Genomic DNA, 23,498 nt, shown 5'->3' on the forward strand with positions numbered 1-23,498 from the left:
ACATTGCAATAGGACCTGTAATATTCTGTTTCCAGTTGTGCATGTGAGTCCATGCATGTATGTGTGTGTGAGTGGATTGGCCAGTTGCGGTAGAGGGAGCTTGAGTGGGTGATGTGGGTGTATCAGTATGTGTGCCACTTGCATGCAGGTCTGATGTTTGTTGTGTATGTTCGGTTGCGTTACTGTGTACAACATTTAGGTGAGTGTTGTTGTGTAGTGGCCATTGTTGTGATATGTGTACTTGTGCTCTTCTGTGACTATCTGTGTTGATGAGTGTGTAGTTGTGTTAGTTGTTGTGGCTGTGTTGTATGTGAGTGTAGTATCAACAGGGTGTGTATATTTTGTGTCATGGATGTATGGTAGAGTGTGTTTTCTGCATGTACATGTTGTGTTGTGGTGGTATGGCAATAGATAATAGTGTGTATGTGGTGTGTTGTGTAATGTGTTGTGCAGGTGGACACCTATACCTAAGGTACAGTGTGAGTGTGTAACCTACCTCTATTCCATAGCCACTGACATTGTACACTGTGCATTGACTTCCACAACGGGCTCCATCCCTCAGCTATCTGCCACCAATACACCACCTGCAGAACTGTGACATGTATGTATGGTTGCTGGGGGCCCATCAGCCTGACGGCTAGGAAGAGCACTCCGTTGTGGCAGTCAACGGCTCAGCTGCAATAAATCTAAATACGGCAGTACAAATGCCATTGAATTGACAGAGTACTTGGGTCCGCTGCCATCACGGGACTGAGGTAATACCGCTAAGATCTAAATCAGGCCCATAATTGCTAACCTTTATCCCAATGCTCTTGCCTTTCATCTTCATGGAATATTCTGACTGATTAGCAGTAGTCTCGCTCTGTAAGTTACACACTTAATATTTTCATTTGATTTGAACTTTTAAGCCAATAGTAACATTGGTTTCTGCCAGTCAGCCCAGTGAAAACTTGTAATGGGGCTAGTGTGGAGACCGCCAGCTCCATGATGGTCTCATCACCACATGTCTGGCAGTTGGCTTGTCCAACTGCCAGACTCATAATGAGGCCCTAAGAATATGTCCATGAATATGAAGAAATTATCAAGTAAGTACTCAGTCTTTTCCAGGTCTTTCTCTTCCCAGCTATTGGCACAAAATGCTACATTAAGTTACATTTATTTGCATAGCTCACAACTCATCAAGGAAGGTATTCGGGCACTGAAATCAGTTAGTATAATCCTAGTCAGCTGATTAGCACTGATTTGTTTGGATTAATTAACAGCAATCTAAGCAGCCGGGCCATGCAGCTCTGTTTCATCATCAATAGCAAAATGGTTCGCTGAATAAACTGGAAATATTGTAACATATGGGACCAAAGTTGTGCACTTTGACCTGGACAAATTGTAACTGGTTGAGTTCTTGTTTCTATATGCTTTTGCAGCTCTGTTTCCACATATAAGAAGGTATGTGTATTGTGATATATGCTTCATGATTGCAAATGTAAAAGCAATAAACACAAACAAAAGTTAATAAAACAGTAAAAAGGGTCTTTTACATTTACCATGTAGGTGTCCCCATCCATTTTAAAGGATCATACTTGTGCTGTATACTTCCTGCCCATATTTCCCTGGATAAAGTGTAAATTACTTCTGTGTTCATCCCTCCTCCTCCCTCCCCCTATGTTTATCAATATGTACAGTCATCCATTGCCTATTTTTATCATCTTAACTACTCACCCATGCAGATTACATACAACCCATTGTTACACCAGATGACAAAATTAAGTCTACATTCCTCAGAGTTAATCTATGCCTTTTGGCTTTATCAGAGTGTATGTAACTCAGTTGGTTAAGACAAGATTTAATGACAGTAAGGCTGAAGAACTTGTGTTTGGGGGTGTAGAGATAGGAGCTCTGATCAAACTACAGGGTGGCTGTCCCTAAACAAGACTCAGATATGGTTTTCTATTGCACAGTTAACTTTCAACAAAGTTGCATGCTAACATGATTGTCAAACATCTCTGTCAGGGACAAATCATAGAAGAATCTTTGTTTTATAAATGTAGCATACATCATTATTTCTTCCAATCTTCTAATCCTAATATTAGTTGCATATAACCATTGAAGGCAGTCCATATCAAGAATGCAGAAGTATGGATACTCATTCAGAAAAGTAACTCACAGAACCCTAATGTTTAATTGCTAAATTTACACTTTAACATGTTTCGCTTTCTATGTCTGAATTATATAGTATACTTCTAGATTAGCCATCATATAGATCCACTGTAGTGAGTATTTCTGAAACCTGTTTAAGCTCATACTGCTGCTCCAAGGCTGATTTGTCTTGGATGCTTTGGTGGTCTGTTCTGCTTTGCTTCAGACTGAGAGGGAACTGAGCTAAAGAATGCAAGAAATGGAGCACACTTAGTCTGAGTAATGAATCTATTAAGGCACTTCCCAGGTTACACAAAGATAATAACGTGAGCACTTAATGTGAATGCAGCAACACAAGTGCAACTCTTAAAATAATCACAGCAGTAGAATAATAATAATCAAAGAAAATGCAATACAGCAACAATGAATATATATATTGACTACGTATATTTATGCATGCACACAATTAAGCTAGATATTACGAATTAAAAATGCATCACCATGGGGCTCGAATCCAACATCATCCTTCATCTTCCAAAGTCAAGCTGTGGAACCCATGACAGCTTAGACAGAAGAGAAAAACCTCAATAGGGGTACTCTGAGCATTGCGTCCACCCTCAGAGATGAGTTCCTTCTCCTCAGTGTCAAGCTTCCCCACCTTATAAACTTTAAACAAACTTAAAAGGAAGTTTCTAGAAACCCCCCTCCCATTGAGTAAGTTGTGAAATTCAAGCACGAGGCATACCAGGTCAGTGTTGAAAAAACACGCTAGAGACTGGCCAAACCCCAAGACGTATTTCCAAGACCAAGCTGTACCCTTCTCTACCATAAACATTCTCAACCATGTACAGGCTTATCAAGGTTTCGTTCCTCACATTATGTTCCCTTCCCTGGAGAGAAAAGCAAAAATCCACTAACACACTGTGCACAGAAAAATACATGCACCACCAATGTGACGGTGTTTGAATCTAAGCTAAGCACAAAATTGAGTCAGTGGTCTGGATGGAGTTGGTGGTTAACTACAGATAGCATTACATGGTCAGAAATCAGAAAGTGACTCTTCTGCTATGAGCATGTCATATAAAACAATATTTATGTTTCAGAGCACCTGCAATAAAACTGCCAAGTTATTGTGCACTTTCAGATGTAACAATCAAGCACAGCACAAAAGATCTAGCTACAAGAATACACAGAAATCGTACCCCATGTATGATATCTTCTGTTCTGTTGTACTGTGTATTTGTGTAGTACACTAATCACCCATAAGGATAACCAGGTACTTAGTAGGTGGGCAGGCAGCTGTCTCCTGCTGCAGTTAACTGAAGAGATGTTTTTCTTGTCGAAATTGAGAAGCAAAAAGGAAACTGATGAGGTGAAGGAGGCTTGTTCTATGCTTTGGGGAAGAGATATTAGAAAGCGCAGACTCCAACTGTGGCTTTGCAGATGAGTAGTATGCTTTCCAGTAGGAGTCCAGCTGAGTGGATGTGCTTGGGAAGAGTATAGAAGTGTATGCAGCTATTTAGCTATGCACGGCCAGTGTTTTGTAGTTCTTTGTATGTGCTTGTGAACAGTTTGAATAGGGTGTGTTTGTAAATTGGGAGCCAGTGCAGTTTTCTGAGGTGTGGAGTGATGTGAGTGCGGTGGGGTAGGTTGAGTATGAGTTCTGCTGCTGTGTTTTGTATAGTCTGTAGCCAGTTCAGTAGCTTATTAGTGATTCCTGCACAGAATGTGTTGCCACAGTTGAGTCTGCTGGTGAGCAAGTCCTGTTTAACCGTTTTACTGGTTTTCTCAGGAAGCCATGAAGATCTTTCATAGCATCTTAAGAATATTAATGAAGCATGATTCCTCAGTGCGATCAACCAGCCACAAATGCAGATATGGAAGCCATAATGGGGAGCGTACGTCCATATTTGCACTTGCAAATAGTCATTATTGCATTGTATATTATTTCAGTGTTAGTATTATGTTAATGTCATAAAAGACTCACTTTGTAAAAGATACTTAAGGGGTTCATGCAGCAGTCCAGGTGAGCACTGTTTACTGCAAGGCCCACAGGTGTCATTTCTACAGTGAAATCCGCCTCTCAGACACGGTACACTAGTTTAAAGGCAACTGACTGACAAGGACCATTAATAAGTATTTCAGCTCATTGTATCTAGATCACAAGTCAGAAATCACCGATGCATTCCTTTACAAATAAAAAAGAAGGGCGAACAGCTTTTTGCGGTTCCCTTTACCTTGTAATTTTCATATAATCTCAATGGTAATTATCTGAGTCAAAAAGACATTTGAGGCTTTTAATAACATTTCAGTCTAATGCCATTTGGTCTTTCCCAATTGCAAAGTCGGGCGCGTTGCACAGCACGCTCTTTTTTGTGAGTGAACAGCCCTTAGTACAGCAGGTTCTGAGTTTCCTACCCATTTCACGGCAGACCATAAAATGGACCTTCTGCACTTTTCTCCAAAACTTTCAGGGGCATATTTACAAGAAAGTGGCGAATCGGTCCCGATGCGCCACTTTTCCTGTGTGCCCCTACTGCCACCTAATGACACCATGGTTGCACAATATTTACAATACGGTGCACCATGTCGGTCGTTAGCCCAATATGGTGGCGCTTTGCTACACTAACATCAACAATTTTGATGCTAGTGCAGCAAAACACTGGGAGGCACATTGATTTAAATGGATGCACCATTTTAGCAACGGAAAACATTGTGCAGTGAAATGTTGTAAATTTCACTGTGCCATTTTATCAGGCCTCCTAACGGGGGAACACCCCCCTGGCATACATTATGCCTGGCTCATGCATGATGTGGCACAGGGAAAAGGCCACTCTAGTGCCACCTTAGCACCTTAGCACCTTAGCGTAAAAAAATGACACTAAGGTGACCCTAAGGTGGCGCTAAGGCAGCGCAAAGGACTTGTAAATATGCCATCAGTCAGCAGGAACCATAGTGGTTTCGTTTTGCTGACACCAACTGTCAAAAAAACAGGCATATGGTGATTTTAGAAAAATTCAGGCCAATATTTATACTTTTTTTGAGCCACATTTACGTCATTTTTTTATGCAAAAGCGGCACAAACTACTTTTTTAGCGCCGCATTTGCGTCATTTTTTTATGCAAAAGCTGCGCAAACGTACAAAATATAATTGTATTTTGTATGTTTGTGCCGCTTTTGCATCAAAAAATGACGTAACTGCGCCGCAAAAAAAGTATAAACATGGGCCTCAATGTTCATAGCCTTAAAAATGCATTATAACAGTGTTTAGTATCTCATATACCTCTCTCCAATTGGCAGGCTATAAATTATTTGCCATGCATGAAATGGCCTTTACTGCTCCTAATCTCATTAGCCATCATTATTTAGTAATACATTTATGAATATGAGCTTAGTCTTCTTTCATTCTAAGTGAATATTAATACGCAGTTCTTTTTATGCTGAATCCATAGGGTCATTTATCAAACAGGTAGTTATTTTGTTAGATGTAATTATCACTGGGGGTGTTTCCATCCTGAACTGTTATGTAATATAGTTCGACAATCTGAGTAAACATGATTGTATGTTTTTTGCTCACAATTACTTTTTAGACTTTATGTTATGCATTATGCATGCCACCAATGATGAGCTAACTGAAACCGTTAATCGTGTTTGTGTTCCTGTAATAGCTGCAAGGAATTCTCGATTGAAATAAAGCTGTGTCACTGGCCGAGTACTAGTTCATTTCAAACAAAAAGCGCTTAGTGTTGAGACGCTTTGCCTATTCTCACTTTTTCATTTTCTGTCTTTCAGGAACTTGAATTTCAAGACCTCACAGCTGTCCTCCATTGTATCCACTCATTTATAGCTGCAAAAGTGGCATCAGTTGATCCTGTGTTTGTAGAGAGCCAAAGTATTGCGAGGAAACCTACTAAGACCAACTGAAGATGCTCTCGTGAAGGAATTGAAGAAAAACTTATTTTCTTAAAACGAAGTATTTCTTTCATCCACAGTACTGCAATTCTGAACGTTTTTGTACGGAATGTATATCATTCGTGATAAAATAAATATGTACAAATAATACTTATTCTAACATTTTCTGCCGCATTATGCCTAATATTACCTACTTATACATGGACCTTCAGTACAATCAACTATTTTTGATATATGGGCTAGACATTTCAGGAACCTTCCTCGGGGATCCCAGGCTAATGCAGGTTTTAAGATTATTTGAAGGTGTTTGACCAAAACATCGAGTTTGTTCTTTACATCGACCTACACTTATATGGAATCCACAGTACTGACTACCATTGTATCATCAAGGGAAGTAGGTGTGGAGTGAGATCTAGTAAATCTATACCTCTTTGTGTATGTGTATCTTAACGATTTTCCGGTAGGCTATAGTCTGGTGTCGAGAAAATGCAGGTCTATTTTATTGACCTTTATTATTTTCTCAAAATAACTATTTGAGGTTCTAGTCACAAAACTAATAATTCGAGGTTCCAATTCTGAAAAAAGATGGAGTTGCAGGAGCACGTGCTCATACAAAATCAACATCACACCTTTAATGCGTCCTATGGTCTGCTCTCCATTCATATACTGACAGCACTCAAATCTACATCACACTCCACGGTAGAGCTTACCATTTTGAAAACTAGGTCATGCGCGTGTTGATAGCTGTTGGACGGCCCCAATAGCTGCACAATCTTATTGCTTAAAAGACAGATAATGTCCTTATGCGCCTACACTGGCAGAGGAGTGCACCTTTGTTGCTCTACTGACAGCTTCTTCCCTTCATCCATTTTTTGCCTGTATTAGAAAACTAACGTAAAGTGAGATGTGTATCTCTTTAAAGGGCTACGGTGCAGGGGCTGTGAACGTGTTCCCTCCAACTTCCGTGTGTATAAATTATTATGGTGGTGCAAAATGCAGCTTTGGGGTTAGCAGAAGGGCTAGGTTAAAGGAACATATGTAGCCAGACTCCTGAGGAACTACCTGCACACAAAAGTATGTGAAAGAGAAAGACAGGAGACACTGCCGTAGATGAGTACAGCATCGGAGGTATATGCACATTGACATCGTGTAGGCGTCACAATGGGTTGTAGCTGAGACCGCGAACACTTTCTGTGCGCCCCTTGCCTCAGAGGCGAGTGCCAAGAACACGGGGGTGACTTGGTTTACCTTTTTCTCGGCTAATTTTTAATTACACTAATAGTTAATAATTGTATATTATTCACTATCAGTGCATTAAAAACTGGAGCATCAGGTAATGCGTGTGAGAGTTTGTGTGAGAGAGGGAGCGTTCATGTGTAAGTGCTTGTGCATTTGAGAATGTGCGTTTGAGTGAAAGTGACAGTCAGAGATAGGAGTGGCAATACATGAAATTAACAGTCAGTAAAAGAATATGAGTGAGGTACGGTGAGTGAGAATGATGGAGAGAGAGTAAGAGTGAGTGCAAGTCAGTGTGAGTAAGCAGGTATGAGTTAATCCGTTTTAGACTGAGTGACAATATGAATGAGTGCAGGATTGAGTGTAAGGGAGTGAGAAGGAATAAGTGCAACTGAGTGAGAATGGCTGAGTAATAGTGAGTAGGCGAGAATGAGTGTTAATCAATTTAAATGAGCAGAATGTGGTGTTATGCTTACAAGTCTGCTTTTGGCCCTGGCAAAATACTGGTGTTGGCATCCTGGAGGCAATTATTAAGAGACAGGTACCTTACATACTAGGGTTACTACATGATATACAGCATATCCAATCCAAAAGACTGACACAAGCATACTGGAGGTGATTCTTGATAAGGGGCACCTGTGGCAAAATGCTGGAGCTAACACAATGGAGCTGATCTTGGGTAGACAAGAGGACTGCTTTGACACATACGAGGGGGTCAACGTTTACAAAATGGTGGCCCTATCATATTAGAGGTAAGTTTTGACATAAGGATCACCCATTGTACATGGATATCATCAATAGTAAATTTGCAGGAGTGGTTTAAAGTTTGCTTTGAAATGCACTATATGACACAATTGCTGATGTAAGTGGGCACCAAGGCAAAATTCTGGCACAATGAAGGTTATTTTCGGAATATGGGGCACCAATATAACATTTTGATAAAAATTGCATCAACGTCTGTGGAACATCCGATTTCATTGGTTTGGCACACCATGAAAGGACTAGTAAAGTTAACGAGTGCCCTTTTATAGGCCATACATTTTAGCAGATTTTTGCGAAAAGTTTGCTTTAAAATGCAGTATTTGACCCATTTTTCCAAACCTCTTCTCAGCAAAGCAGCCCAGATGAGTCCCTTGGGCAGCCAGGCAATTCTTCTTGACAGGTTGCACGTTCAGGTCCAGAAGTGTCTGAGTTGGTGAGGTCAGACACCCAGTTTATATACCCAAAAATGCCTTTGAAGTGGGGAAGACTTCAAAGAGTGGTTTTGAAATACACAAGTTCCACTTTCCATACAGGTCTGTCTGCCGAGGTCCCAGTAGGGGGTCTGGCAGTCCATTATGTGAAGGCAGGCCACTAGCCTTTGAAATGTAAGTGTCAGGCCCTCCAACCTTCCAGCCCAGGAAGACCAATTCAGTATGCAGATGAATGCAGGTGTGACTGAGTATCCTATGTTTGTGGTTGTCTACTCTGGATAAAATGCACAAGGAAGCTGTCAACCAGCCCAGCCCAGACGATGATTGTAGACAGGCTGTAAGGCACAGATGAATTGTAAGTGCAGAGAAATGCTCACTTTATAAAAGTGGCACTTCTAAAATAGTAATATAAAATCTAACCTCACCACTAAGCAGGATTATCTATTACCATTCTGGCCATACTAAGTATGACCTGGTTACCCCTTTCTGATCAGAATCTATCACTCAAACAGTACATGAGGGCTGTCCTAATGCTAGGCTATAAAAGGAGCAGGCCTCGCAGTAGTTAAAAAACAAATTTAGGAGTTTTCCACTACCAGAACATATAAAACACACATGGACATGTCCTGCCTTTTACCTACACAGCACCGTGCCCAATGGGTTACCTGGGCCTACCTTAGGGGTGACGTATATCTAATAAAAGGGGAATTAAAGTCTTGGCAAGTACTTGTAAATGCCAAGTCGAAGTGACAGTAAAACTACACACACAGGCCCTGCAATAGCAGGCCTGAGACATGCTTAAGGGGATACGTTTGTGGGTGGCACAATCAGTGCTTCAGGCACACTCGTAGAATGAAATTTACAGTCCCTGGGCACATGTAGTGCACTTTACTAGGGACTTAAAGTAAATCAAATATGCCAATTGGGAATGAAACAATGTTACCATGTTTAAGGGAGAAAGCATATGCAGTTTAGCACTGGTTAACAGTGGTAAAGTGTGCAGAGCCCTAAAACCAGCAAAAACAGTGTCAGAAAAGTGGAGGGAGGCAGGCAAAAAGTTGAGGGATGATCACCCTAAGGCTGTCAGGTCTAATAAATACCCACCTGACGATCTAAAAATCATGCAAAATATCTGTTAATGTCCACATTTAAAGTGAAAATACCATTTACAAAGTTTGCACAATTATTTACAAATCAAAAACAGTGTCCAATTTATAGAGTTTGACGGATGGGACACTCAAGCAGCACCAGCAGTGGCAAGGATATCTCCATTGAGAAAGACTTTACCTCTCTGGCATCAAGCTCCACCAGTGTAACCTGTTCTGGGGACCATTGCACCGGTTGTCTCTATTCTACAACAAAAAAATCATCAACATCTAGACAACCTCAAGCCCCAACTGGACCCTTACACCCTTGCATCCCTCCTGCCCATCTCAACCAACACTCAATCATCACATCTACCTACACGGAGACCTAGAACCACCCCATGATACTCCAACTTCCTCAAGAACCTCTCACCAGGTCAAAGACGCTAGACAACTACTGGCCTATCTCTCTGCTACCTTACTCGGCAAAAGTCATGAAAAAGATGATAAACAAATGTGCAGCCTCCCACTTCAACAAAAAACACCTCCTTGATACCACTCAATCTGCATTCAGGCCCAACAACAGTACCAAAACCACCCTAATCACTGCAAAAAATTATATCTGAATGATCATGAACAGAAGTGACACCTCAGCCCGCATCCTACTAGACCTTTCTGCAGCCTCTGACACCATAGTGCTCCTCATCCGTATTCAATGATTGCATGAAGCCAGCATCCAAGAACCCACACCTTGCTGGATTTGCTCTTTCCTGACAGGCTCCACCCAGTTGGTTAGCCTCCCCCTTCACCCCAGATGCCATAAACCTCATTTGCAGAGATTCACAAGGATCCTCACCAAGCTCCAATCAGTTCAACACTCATGTCTGACCCCACTTTCCTGCGTCATCTGCACCCATGGAATCAATATCATATCCTACACTGATGACACCCAGGCCATACTCTCCCCCTCCCACAAGATGCCAAACACTGCAACCAATTTCTCTGCATGAATGACTGAAGTCCCAGATTGACGAAAACTAACTGCCTGAAGCCCAACACAGACAAGACAGAAGTAGTGATCTTTAGCGAAGATGACCCACTCTGGTGCTCCACCAGGTGGCCTTCTGAACACAGACACAAAACTCTCCCAGCAACCCATGCAAAGAACCTTGGAATATTAATCAACAACCAACTAACCGCTGACTAGCCAAGTGAATCCAGTCTCTATCTCCTGATTCTACACACTCAAGATGCTCAAGAAAATCTTCAAATGGCTCCTCACCAACACTTCCAGAACTGTTCCCAAACTCTCATCACCAGAAAGCTGGATTATAGAAGCACACTCTTTGCTGGAATCAACATTCAACAACCAGAACACTCCAGACCATATGAAAATCAGCAGCCAGGCTCACCGTTAAACTGCCACCTTGCAATTGTATCATCCTGTACCTCAAAGAACTCCACTGGCTCCCAGTCCACAAATGAGCGCTCTTTAAACTCCTTACGTACACCTTCAAAGCTTTACACAACATTGGCCCCCAACTTGCTCAATAACTGTATAGACTGCCATAAACATATCAGACATCTCTGCTCAGCCATACTCCTAGCATTTACCCTTCACACCGCTGCATATATATAACCATATCCAGCAGCCATGCCTTCTCCTATCTTGCTGCTAAAGACTGGAATGACCTGCCCCTGCACATGAGAGCCACCTTCTCAGTTCTTTAATTTTTCCAGAAACTGAATAGCTCGCTCTTCAAGTAACTTCCATCATGTTTCAGCCCATTCAGGTCCTTTGTCAGTGCCAGAATACCTTTCCAGGTGAGCCTTCCACAATACAAAACATCATAACATAACTTAACATAACATAATACATGTGGCATAATTTGGGTCCAAATAAATAGCATGCCTGGGAGACTAACACAGTGAATTAGTTGCAGCTCTACTTCTTTGCAGTAATCAGTAAGGTAACCTAGAAGTGTTTGGAAGACATTATGGCCCTCATAACAACCCTGGCAGTTGGTGATAAAGCAGCGGTAATACCGGCAACAGGCTGGTGGTAACAAAAATGGAATTATGACCACAGCGGAAACCGCTCACACTGACAGCCACTTTAACACACTGATCGCCACGGTGGTAGCAACAAGCACCGCAGCGGTTACCGCCAACAGCCAGGCGGAAGACAATGTACTGCCCACACTATTACAACAGGTCTATCTGCCACCTTTTCTAGGGTGGTACCAACAACATCAAAAGCACAGCAGAAACAGTACACAGAAGGCAAAGGACTCACCCTTGGAGACACAAGGAAGAACCACGTCACCATGGAGCCCGAGTTGCAGGTGTTCCCCATGCTTGTCTATCTCCTTCTATGCTATGAACACCAACGCCAGCAAGGAGAGGGTGAGTGGATGGTTTCTTCTACTGGTTCTGGAGGGGGCTTTGTGCCCTGTGATGCAGCTTCAAGGTCACAGTCTCTCACCTGGGTGTCACACTCACAGGATTTGCAGGGTACAGGATGCACTACAGTACATGGAGGCAGGACTGCACACTGCCCAATGGCGGTGACGGCTGCTCAGTGGTGGCAGTGGCAGGGCTGGTGTTGGTGCTGGCAGTGGTGGGCGGAGGCTCCAGCCCATCCCCTGCAGCCTCAGACAGCTGCCCAGTGGGGCTGCTGGCAGTGCTGGCAGTGGTGGGGGGAGGCTCCAGCACATCCCCTGCAGCCTCCGATGGCTGCCCACTGGGGCTACTGGCAGTGCTGTCAGTGCTGCAGGCAGTGGTCCTGGTGGCGGTGCTGGTGGCTGGGCTGGTTGCGGAGCTGTTGTCGGGAATGCCAGTGGTGGGGGGAGGCTCCAGCCCTTCCCCTGCAACGTCAGATGGTTGCACAGTGGGGCTGCTGCTGCTGGCAGTGCTGCAGCCAGTGGTGCTGGTGGCGGTGCTGTTGTCGAGAATGCCAGTGGTGGGGGGAGGCTCCAGCCCTTCCCCTGCATCCACGGATGGGTGAACCGCCATGGTTGTTGTTGGGGGCTCAGAATCAGTTCCACCACCAGGCCTCCTGTCCTTGCTGCCTGCAGGGGAAGGCCCTTTGCCCTTCCCAGCTGGTGGTGCATCTTTGCCCTTCCCAACTGGTGGTGCCTCATTGGCCTTCCCCTTCGCAGCTGGTGGTGCATCCTTGCCCTTCCCCTTGGCAGCTGGTGGTGCCTCCTTGCCCATCCCCTTGGCAGCTGGTGGTGCCTTCTTGCCTTTCCCCTTGGCAGCTGGTGCAGGCACACTGTCAGTGCTGATGGCTGGTCCCCTGGAGCTTTTCCAAACCTGCAGTAGCTGCCAACACTACTGTGGCCGTGGACTGGGTGGCTGAGGTGCTCGACTGGGTTCTGACCACCCTGGCCCAACTTGAAGGATGAGGGGAGGGGTAGGGAAGAGGACAACAGCAGAGAGGAAAAGCTTCTTAGGGACATTAGGGCGGGAAGAGGGTGAAGGTTTGGGAGTGAAGGAAGAGGGAGTGGTTGTAGGAGGTGTCAGTCTGCTGTGTTTGGGTGCAGGTGCATGGGCTGGATGCTGTTGTGAGGTGGATGGCTGTTGGGTGTCTGAGTGCTTGCGTTTGTGTACTTTGGGAGGAGGGGGCACAGACACAGTGGGAGAGGACACAGGAGACGTGTGCATGGATGTGGGGGTGGTGACTGCCAGTGAGGGGTGTGTAGTGGTAGGCGTGATGGTGATGGCAGTAGTGGATGAGGATGTAGTGCATGCAGGTGTGAGTGGAGACGCTACTGGGAGGGTGGTGGACGAAGAGGAGGAGGGGGACACAGTGGAGACAGTGCATGTTGATGTGTCTTCCATGCCAGAGTGAATGCCCTCCAGTAATGCATTTGTTTCTTGCAAATGGGCTGCTAGCCCCTGGATGGCATTCACAATGGTTGACTGCCCAACAGAGATGGATCACAGGTGGACAATAGCCTCCTCACTCAGGGCAGAAGGGCTGACTGGGGCAGAGCCTGAGGTGCCTGGGGCGAAGGAGATGCCCACCCTCCTGGGTGAGGGGGCACAGAAAACTTGCTGAGGGGCTGCTGGGAGGGTGGTGCTGGAAGGGGGGGTGGCGGCTGTACCTGTACTTAGTGTGGAAACAGAGGTGTCCGCCACCACCAGGGAGCTTCCATCGGAGGAGGCATCACTGGCCGAACTGTCCCCTCCTGTCTCCACCGTGGTGCTCCCCTCGCCCTCCGTCCCACTGTGCCCTCACTGTCGGTGGATTCGGCCTCATGGGCCATGTGGGATGCAGCTCCCTCGGTCGCCAGTGCCTCTGCTCCTCTGCCAGATAATGCTAATGCACATAAGGACAGGGTGACAAAACAAAAAGGGAGGAGAGACAAAGGATTCACTTGGTCAATGGATGCTCCAACACCACCGTTGGCGTACACAGCACCCTCACACAGGTACCAGGCCTATGCACTATGCAATGCACTACCAGTCACAATGCTAGTCACAAACCCAAGGACAGGGATACCTAACGCCAATAGCAGCATACCTGACACCCACAGACCCCTGCCCAGTAGTGGATGCCTATTAGCTTTGTAGGAGATGGTGTTCATCAGCCTGTGCCCAACATGGGACCTACCCTGCAATGTCCAGCCTGGCCTAGGGGCACCCACAGTCCCACATCCCCCACCCGTAGATAACGCCACCACGCACAAGTAGTAGATTTGGAAACTGTACTCATCCCCTTGTGGCTGCTGTGATGCCCTCAAGAGCCCATCCAGCTCCGGATAGGCCACTGTCAGTATGCAGAAAATCAGGGGGTCAGAGTTCGACAGGCACCCCTTCCTTGTTGGGAGGTCATCCCCAGCTAGGCCTCCGCCGTCTTCCGTGCCCAGCGTCTCAGGTCCTCCCACCATTTGCAACAGTGGGTGCTCCACCTGCCATAGACCCCCAGGGTCCACACGTCCTTGGCGATGGCCTGCCATATACCCTTTTTCCGATGGGCACTGACCTGCAGACAAATAAACATAGAAAAAGGTATCAGCCATACCGTCCAGCCTCTTACACTCATGGCCCACCATAGCCCTCACATCCCCTGATGCACAGACATTGCCCACCATACATGCAGTACGCTGCCCAGGACCCTTCCACCAAGCCCCCCCTCACACGAGGCCCTCACACACAGCACTCCATGCATTCATTCCCATGCATCGTGCTCACAATGTACTCACCTGTTGGTCTAGAGGCCCATGCAGCATTCTGTACTGGGGTAGGACCCCATCCACCAGTCATGGTCGGTTCCAGACACAGGTCACAGCAGCACTTGCAGTGTAGGTCCTCTCCTATTGAATGTCAGGTAGCAAGTGAGAGAACAGATAGAAAATGGTGGTCACGTCAGCGGCGGTGTGTACCGTCACCGCCGGCGATCTTCCACATTGACAACTGTAACCCATAGGGCCCAATGACAACTAATGAGAAGTTGCACGGTGGTACTCGACCGCCTCCCGCAACGGCGCACAACGTCAGCGGCATTACCTCATTTCCACATGTCCATCCACACAGGAAGGGGAGACACCATTTCAGGGGGGGGCAGGCCATGGCACCTAACTGTGTCACAGTACACATAGGTACCATTTGGGCCTATCCAACTACATACTGTTTCTGTCACAACATACAATGCAGTGTACAGTTTGGAAATGTGGAATACTGACCAGCTGTTCCCCGTTTTGCACCCCTAGATTACAACCGTTGCAGATTAATAGGAGATGGAGACATCCCCGTGTACAGACCCCTGGTGGACTTGGCAATAGTAGAGGACAGGCACATTATCCTCACCTACAGACTTGACAGGGCCACAATCACAGAGCTGTGTGGCCCATTGGAGCAAGACCTGATATCTGCTATCCATCACCCCACTGGGATCCCCCATCTCGTGCAAGTCCTATCTGTGCTCTATTTCTTGGCAACTGGTTCTTTCCAAGTGACAGTGGGCTTGTCAGCAGGAATGTCTCAGCCAAAGTTCTCAATAGGGTTGACCAGAGTGTTGTCTGCCCTGATTAAACACATGCGCAGCTACGTTGTTTTCCCCCAGGTGGAGGATTTGGCCACAGTGAAAGCTGACTTCTATGCAATGCGACATATACCCAACATTATTGGGGATATTGAAGGTACACATATTGCATTTGTCCCCCCCTCCCCCGGAGAAATGAACAGGTGTTCAGAAATCGAAAGAGCTTTCACTCCATGAATGTGCAGATAGTGTGCCTGGCGGACCAGTACATTTCCCATGTCAATGCAAAGTATCCTGGGTCTGTGCATGATGCCTTTATCCTGAGGAATAGAAGCATCCCATATGTGATGGCTCAACTACAGAGGCATCGGGTGTGGCTAATAGGTGAGCCCATGGTTCCCACCCAGTATATGTTGGTGTATGGGTATGGTGTTGGCCCTAAGGGTTAGTGTTTGGCTAATAGGTATCCATCGATATTTGCAGGTGACTCTTGTGAGCCCCAATCTCTCATGGCTACTGATCCCAGTGAGGAATCCCAGGACAAGGGCAGAGGAATGTTACAATGAGGCACATGGGCGAACAAGAAGAATAATCGAGAGGACATTTCGCCTCCTGAAGGCCAGGTTTCATTGCCTCCATCTAACAGGTGATTCCCTGTGCTAGCCTTAACAAGAAGGTCTGCCAGATCATCGTGGCATGCTGTATTTTGCATAACCTTGCCTTGAGACGCCAGGTGCCTTTTCTGCAGGAGGATGAGGCTGGAGATGGCCGTGTGGCAGCAGTGGACCCTGTGGACAGTGATGAAGAGGAGGCAGAGGATGAGGACAACAGAACAGCAATCATACGACAGTACTTCCATTGACACACAGATAAGGCACTGTAACTTCACCTTCCATTGACAGTTTTGTATTGGACATTGTACATGGCAGACTGTTTTCCCACTAGTATGGCCACTTACTGTACCCTTTGGCATCTGTATTTTCAGATATATGTGCCCCACTCTGGCTCCTGGTGTGTTGACTGCAGCCACCTACAGGTCATACCTATGTGTACATTACTGTACAGTTGAATTGTAATGTTTACTGGTTGTTAAATGAATACATATTTCAATCAATTGGCAGACTCCATACTTGTACATTTTCCAAGGGTGTTTATTTAGGTGCTAATAAGTGGAGGGGGTATTACAAGGTGCTGGGTTGCTGATGGAAGAAAGTTCAGGGTAGAGTCCAGTCTATTTGTATCACAGGTGCATTGTCCAAGGGGGCATAGGAAGTGGAGCAATGGCAGTTCAATGTGGACAGGGAGACCGAGTGGGACCACTGGCGGGGTCTTGGCAATCTTTTCTGGCTTCTGCCTGGATCGCCAGGACCGTTTGTGGGGTTGTTCTCCTTCTGCAGATGGAGGGGTGCAGGTGGCCTGTTGTTCCTGTTGCGGGGCCTCCTGTTCACTAGCGGCAGCGGAGGTGGAGGGCTGTTCATCGGTGTGGCTAGGGTCAGGTGCCCAATGGCGTGCCACTGCCTCCCTCATGGTGTTGGCCATGTCTGCCAGCACCCCTGCAATGGTGACCAGGGTGGTGTGGATGTACCTCAGGTCCTCCCTGATCCCCAGATACTGTCCCTCCTGCAGCCGCTGGGTCTCCTGCAACTTGCCCAGTATCTGGCCCATCGTTTCCTGGGAATGGTGGTATGCTCCTAGGATGTTGGTGAGTGCCTCCTGGAGAGCCGCTTCCCTGGGCCTGTCCTCCCCCTGTCACACAGCAGTCCTACCAGCTTCCCTGTTGTCCTGTGCCTCTGTCCCCTGAACAGTGTGCCCACTGCCACTGACCCCAGGTCCCTGATCGTCCTGTGTTTTATGGGGTGGCCTGGGGTCACTGTAGTGGTGGACACACTGCTGATTTACATGTCCTGGAGACAGTGGTAGTGGCACGCTGGGTGGGTGCTGTGGTGGTGTTTCCTGAGGGGGGAGGCTCTGTGGTGGTATGGGACTGTGCCTGGGTAACCAACTGTCCAGAGGTCCCTGATGGGCCAGGTTGATCATCCATATCCAGGCATCCAGAGCTGCTGTCATCACTGTGGGCCTCTTCTGGGGAGGGACTGCATGTTGCTGGCACCTCCTCTCCGGTGACGTTGGATGGGGGACCTGTGGGGATGTAAATGCAGTGTTATAGTTTTTGTGTGTGCCATCTTGAGCATGGTTGTGTTGCCCTCTATGGTTGTTATTGCCCTGGCAGCTTAGCCTTGTGTGAGTAGTGATTGTGTGGGCTAGGTGATTGTCTCACGTGTGCATGCTTTAGTGATGTGTCTTCATGCAGGTCTGTGATGGGGGTCCGTGCATTGGCGTTACATGCAGGGCTTGACATTGGGATGAGTGGGTTGTGATAGTGGGGTGTATGTGAGGTGGTGGGGTAATGGGGGTGAGGGTAGGGGTGGGGGTATGTGATGGCGTGCAGGTAGGGTGGTGATATTAATAAAGATCTGACTTACTAGAGTCCAGACCTCCTGCTACTCCTGTCAGGTCCTCAGGAAGCAGTATTGCCAAGACTTGCTCCTCCCATGTTGTTAGTTGTGAGAGAGGAGGTGGGGTCCACTGCCAGTCCTCTGTACTGCTTTCTGGTGTCTTGCTACCATGGAACACACCTTCCCCGTAGGCCGTTCCACCTTTTCCTGATGTCATCCCTTGTTCTTGGGTGCTGTCCCATGCTGTTGACCCAGTCCACGATCCTCTGCCATAGCTCCATCTTCCTAGCAATGGATGTCTGTTGTACCTGTGATCCGAATAGCTGTGGCTCTACCCGGATGATTTCCTCCACCATGACCCTTAGCTCCTCTGAGAACCTGGGGTGTCTTTGTGGTGCCAAGAGGTTTAGAGACTTCAACATTTCTGATATTAGTGGTGAAGGAATTTGATGTGTATGAAGTCAAAGGCAGCCATAGCAAATGTCTCTTAATAGCTATCTGTAGTGAGGGAGAATGAGCAGCATCCACTCTATGGTTATGACAAATCAAGTTCCACCTTGTTAAAAAACAAACATTAAGGCCCATATTTATACTTTTTTAGCGCTGCATTTGCGCCGCTTTTTGATGCAAAAGTGGCGCAACTTACAAAATACAATTGTATATTGTAAGTTTGTGCCTCTTTTGCATCCAAAAAATACACAAATGCAGCACTCAAAAAGTATAAATATGGGCCTAAAGTTCTTCCAATTCGTGGTAATAACCTGAAGGGGCACTGGCAGAAGAAAATCCACCCACTTACCTTTAACCTTGCCTCCAGACCATATGTGGGAACAACCTCCAAGAAAAAGAAGAACTATGTTGAAAGGAGATAAAAGAGTGAAGAATTGAGAAAGCATGTGCCATACTTTCGTCCAAAAAACTGAGAGCTTTGGGCAGGGGAATTACGCATGAAGAAAGTCTCCATTATAACTGCAAGTCTAGCAGTTGTTGTTCAAAAGTTTCATTTTGAATAAAGAGCAAGGAGTTAAATACAACCTTTTGCAAAAGAAAATCAAGGTCAGAGTAGTGCTGGCAGAGTGAGGAGTATGATGTATTTTAAGCCATAATCTATTCCATAAAGTAATGAAGAAAGTGGATTGAAAATCCTGTTCCCAAGTGACTTCAGTTTAGGTGTTGGCCTTATCTATGTCTGAAGTAAAAAGCTGCTTATATATGAAAGCAGCTTTGACTTCTGTGGAAAAATCATGAGGTGTTGTAGGATCGCCAAGAGACTGAGCTGAAATCCAAGAGGGAATTATGTCATTTTGTCTGAGAATGTCTAAAAGAAGAGCATATTTGTGTCTATGAGAAAGGGGAATTCAGAAGTAGGTATGTAACTCCTCAAAGGAGATAAAGGGATTATTAGAGAAGCGCTGGGAAAAGGATGTAATACCATTAGCCAGCCAGGGGAGCATTTGAGAACTTTGTTGGCTATGGTAATGTTAGAATTGTACCAAAGAGGAGATAATAGTAAGAGCTGAAAATAAGTGTATATCTTGGAGATAAAACTTTTTAGCAAAATGACTGGAATTATTTAACAAAGGAGAAGACATAAAACTGGGTGCTTGAGCAATAACAGCAAACTGAAAAAATGAAAAGGGGAAGATTAATAAAAGCTTGATGGAGTGCCAGAGGAGATAGAAAGTAGAAGTTGATGTACCCAGGGAGGACCAAATCTGTTTGGGGACAAAGGCAGAATGATACTTTGACAAGTTGGGAAAGTTAACACCAACATTTATTTTTGGCTTCCTAAGTCTGGATAAGAAGATCCGACCCGGTCTCTTGTTCCTTAGGAACTTGGGTATTAAACTGTCAATGGATCTATAGAAGGTTTGAGATGACCGAAGGTAAAGCATCTGAAGGTAGATGTTTATAATAAGAAACAACATAATTTTAATTTTGTCTAGTCTACCCTGTCATGAGAGATAGTGTACCATTTAGCAGAAAGGGCAGAAATGTTTAGTTTCACAAACTTCTACATTAGCCTTAATGGTCCCCTTGATGGAAGAAGAATATAAAATCCCTAGACATTTAACATTGAAGGAATTCCACAGGAAGCTAGTATCCTTAAAGATATCCTTGTGACCATATTTGGTGAGAGGCATAAGTTCGGATTTATCTATGTTAAGTCCATAACCCGGAACCAAGCATTAACAAGACAATAGTCAAATGAACTCAGGGATTGAATTAAGAAGGTCAAAAACATGAAACAAGATGTCCTCTGCATAAGCAGTAAATTTAATATTTAACTGTCAGTGAATATAGCCAGTAAGAATCTGGCATCTACACAAAGAATCTAAGCATGGTTCCAGAGCCAAGATGAAAAGTAATGGTGATACTGGACATCCCTGTCTGCTGCCTCTAGTGAGGGAAAAGTATGGAGACGGAAGACTATTAGTGAAGACCGAGGTCGAGGGGGAGGCATAGAACATTTTCTGAAGTCATGCCATAAAATTCCAGTAAACCAGATCAAAAGCTTTTTCCGCATCCAGGGTAACCACCACTAAGGGAGTTTTGCTTTTGAAGACACTGTGAATAATGTTTAAGAACGTGCAGTAATTGTCCGAAATGTTTCAGCCTTTGACAAAGCCGGACTGCTCAATTCCAACTAGAGAAGGGATTAGTTTATTAGCACGTAGTGCTAGGACTTTTTAACATATTTTGCAATTTGTATTAATAAGGGAAATTGGTTTGTAATTTTTGCACTCAGCCAAATCTTTGTTCTTATAAGGAATTAAACAAATTATGGCTTCAGAGAAAGAGCCAACCATGTTGTCAGAGACAAGAAGATGTTAAAAGAGCAATAGGATTTTAGGTACCAAAAGATTTCAGAATTTGGACCACATTTCGACTGTAAAGTCTTCCGGACCTGGTGCTTTATCCTTTGAGAGTTTAGAAATTGATGTACATAACTCACATGGGAAATATCTGCCTCCAGCAGAGAGAAAAACGGAATGTAGGGAATCCTGAATGGGTAGTGTGTTCTCTGTATAGAGATTGGCATAACATTCGGTGAAACAAGTCATATTTTCTTGGTCTTTGAATAATTTATTACCGGAGGAGTCATGAGTGACTTCTATTTTAGATCTTTGATGTTTGGCTGTTAAATAATTGGCTAGCATCTTGCCTACTTTATTGGAACTGCTGTAGCACTATACATTGATTTTTAAAACAGCATTACTATCATTGTTAATGGAAGTTCTGTTAAAACTGAGTTTGGCTTGGATGCTTTGGTCTAGAACTTTTTTGTGGGACAAAGAGTGGTATTCATGCTCTAACGTCCTGATGTTTTGTAAAAGGGTCTAGGTTTCCTTGGCAGCAACCACTTTTTTGGGTTATGGAGCTAATAATATAGCCTCACACTGTAGCTTTGAGAGAGTCCCAAACATGGTGAAAAATGATATCTGGACTAATGTTATTGACAAAAACAAATTGTGATAAATTGTTCAATTCCCATGACAAACTGCTGATCTTGTAGCAACCAATTATTCAAACCCCACCTGTGAGCACGTGTGGAGGAGTTAGTAGACTTTAAGTCAATTATCACTGGGGCATAGTTGGAGCCAAGGATGGGCTGGGTTCAGCATGAATCAAATGTTGTATGAGATTTTTATCCTGAAAAATATAGTTTATTTTGGAGGAGGAGTGGTGTTTAGCAGAAAAAGGGAATATTCTAAAACATCGGGTTAATAAAGATGCCATGCATCAACTATTACTCTATGGGAAACTGCTCTATGCAAAGTCTTTTTTGCATATTGTTAGAGATATATTTGAAGACAGATATGCTATCTAGAAAGGGGTCCAACACTCAACCTCCATAACAAGATTAACAGTCATGACCAACATTAATTTAGTTGCAAAGGAATCCCAAGAGTGTATATCAACCCCAGTTGGCTTGTATATATTAAAGAAGGAGTAATGGCATCCATTGATGGTTCCACCTAGATGAAGCCATCTGCCACCCACATCAGTTTCTAGCTTTAAAATGTTAACAGATAGAGTTTTATGAAACAGAATAATCACACCATTTGTATGATGAGCAGCAGGAGAATAGTAGACAGATCCAACCCACCTTTTTTTCAACATATCAATGTCTTCTCAAGGAGGTGAGTTTCTTGCAGCATAGCAACACAACAAAAAAGTTTTGAGAGATGAGAGCGCACTCTCGGTCTTTTGCTAGGGCTCTGAAGGCCTTTGACATTCCAAGAAACAATTCTAAATCTATCCATAAAAAGTATTGGTAAATGTGATACAAAACTGTAACCTCATAAATGGGGAAAAACATTACATCATAACTACATATCATCCGATTTAACCTAACAGAAGAAAGAGACGTGATATTAGAAAAAAAAAAAAGGAAAACTGGCATGGAAGGGAAATGAAAGGCTGAAGAAGAAATTAGTCTGAGAAAGATCCACAAGGTGTAAAACCAGAGAAGAATGGCAGAAAGTCGAAAGGACCAAAACCATTGATCGAAAATTCGCGGAAAAGGCAGAAGTGTAGATGGAGTGCAGAAGATTACCATGAGGAATGAACCAGCTGGAAAACCTGGTCCGATCAAAAAGAAGGCAGAGAAGTAGAAGACAGTAATGAGATACAGCAATAGTCAACATGCACAAGCCGTAAAAAAAAGGTCTTACCCATTCAGGAGGGGAAACATGGGATGGACATTCAATTGAAAGAAGACTAGACAACATCACAAAGAACAATTACAAAACACCAATGGCGACAGACAAGGGACCTGAGGGGAGGAGAAGGAGAGAACCAAGGGCTAAAAAGCAAATACAGTCACACAATAATAACCAAGAAGTAAGAACAGGAATGAAAAAAGACAAAACATAATTAAAACTTCAAGAGCCACCAGTGTCCTTAGGCTCCATTGGTTAGACAGGAGAGTCAAAAGAGGTGATCCTGTCCCTGTAAGTAACTTTGAAGTTGCATGGGTGGGCAAGACCGTATTTTGCATTCATAGTGGTCAACGAGGGCTGCAGGCTCAAAAATTCCTTGCAACAAACAACTGTGACTGAGGAAACTTCCTGTGAGTGGAAAATACTGTGAGCAGACCAAACTACCTGCTTTTTTTGCATCATTACCCTGGTAAGACCCACTGTCTTTGCTGAATTTCTATATAGAAAGGCAATCAAATCACTCCCTTTCCATCCCTTTGGTGTACCATAAACATGAAGATTGTTCCATCAGTTTTGATTTTCTAAATCTTCTGTTGGTTATTTGAGGGTGGCAATTTCCTTGGCCATTGTATTTACTTGCAAAGTTGTGTCCCCAAACTCTGCAATATGGAGTTCAATGTCTGAAACCTTAGACTCAAGACAAGATAATTTGTCTTCAAGACGTTAAAGAGTAGTTGCAGTTTCCATCATGAAAGGTTTCAACAGTTTTAATTCATCCATTAAGTCACTCAAAGTGAGATTTCCTGGAAGATGCGGGGTCTCTTCTA

General features: G+C 44.6%; 1 protein-coding gene across 2 annotated transcripts in view; it reads left to right on the plus strand.

The window, feature by feature from the left end:
* SNTG2 (syntrophin gamma 2) overlaps positions 1-6,187 on the plus strand; it is a 2,000,310-nt gene extending 1,994,123 nt beyond the window's left edge. Inside the window, exon 17 of one of the 2 annotated variants that reach the window (XM_069235852.1) lies at positions 5,926-6,187. In XM_069235852.1, coding sequence (XP_069091953.1) covers positions 5,926-6,057 — 132 coding nt within the window. In that variant the 3' untranslated portion in view covers positions 6,058-6,187. The remainder of the gene's footprint in view (positions 1-5,925) is intronic. The other variant, XM_069235853.1, reaches the window with a different exon arrangement.
* Positions 6,188-23,498: the final 17,311 nt, after the last annotated feature.

Source organism: Pleurodeles waltl, chromosome 5, assembly GCF_031143425.1.
Source record: "Pleurodeles waltl isolate 20211129_DDA chromosome 5, aPleWal1.hap1.20221129, whole genome shotgun sequence".
In the NCBI taxonomy this organism is placed as follows: Eukaryota; Metazoa; Chordata; class Amphibia; order Caudata; family Salamandridae; genus Pleurodeles; species Pleurodeles waltl.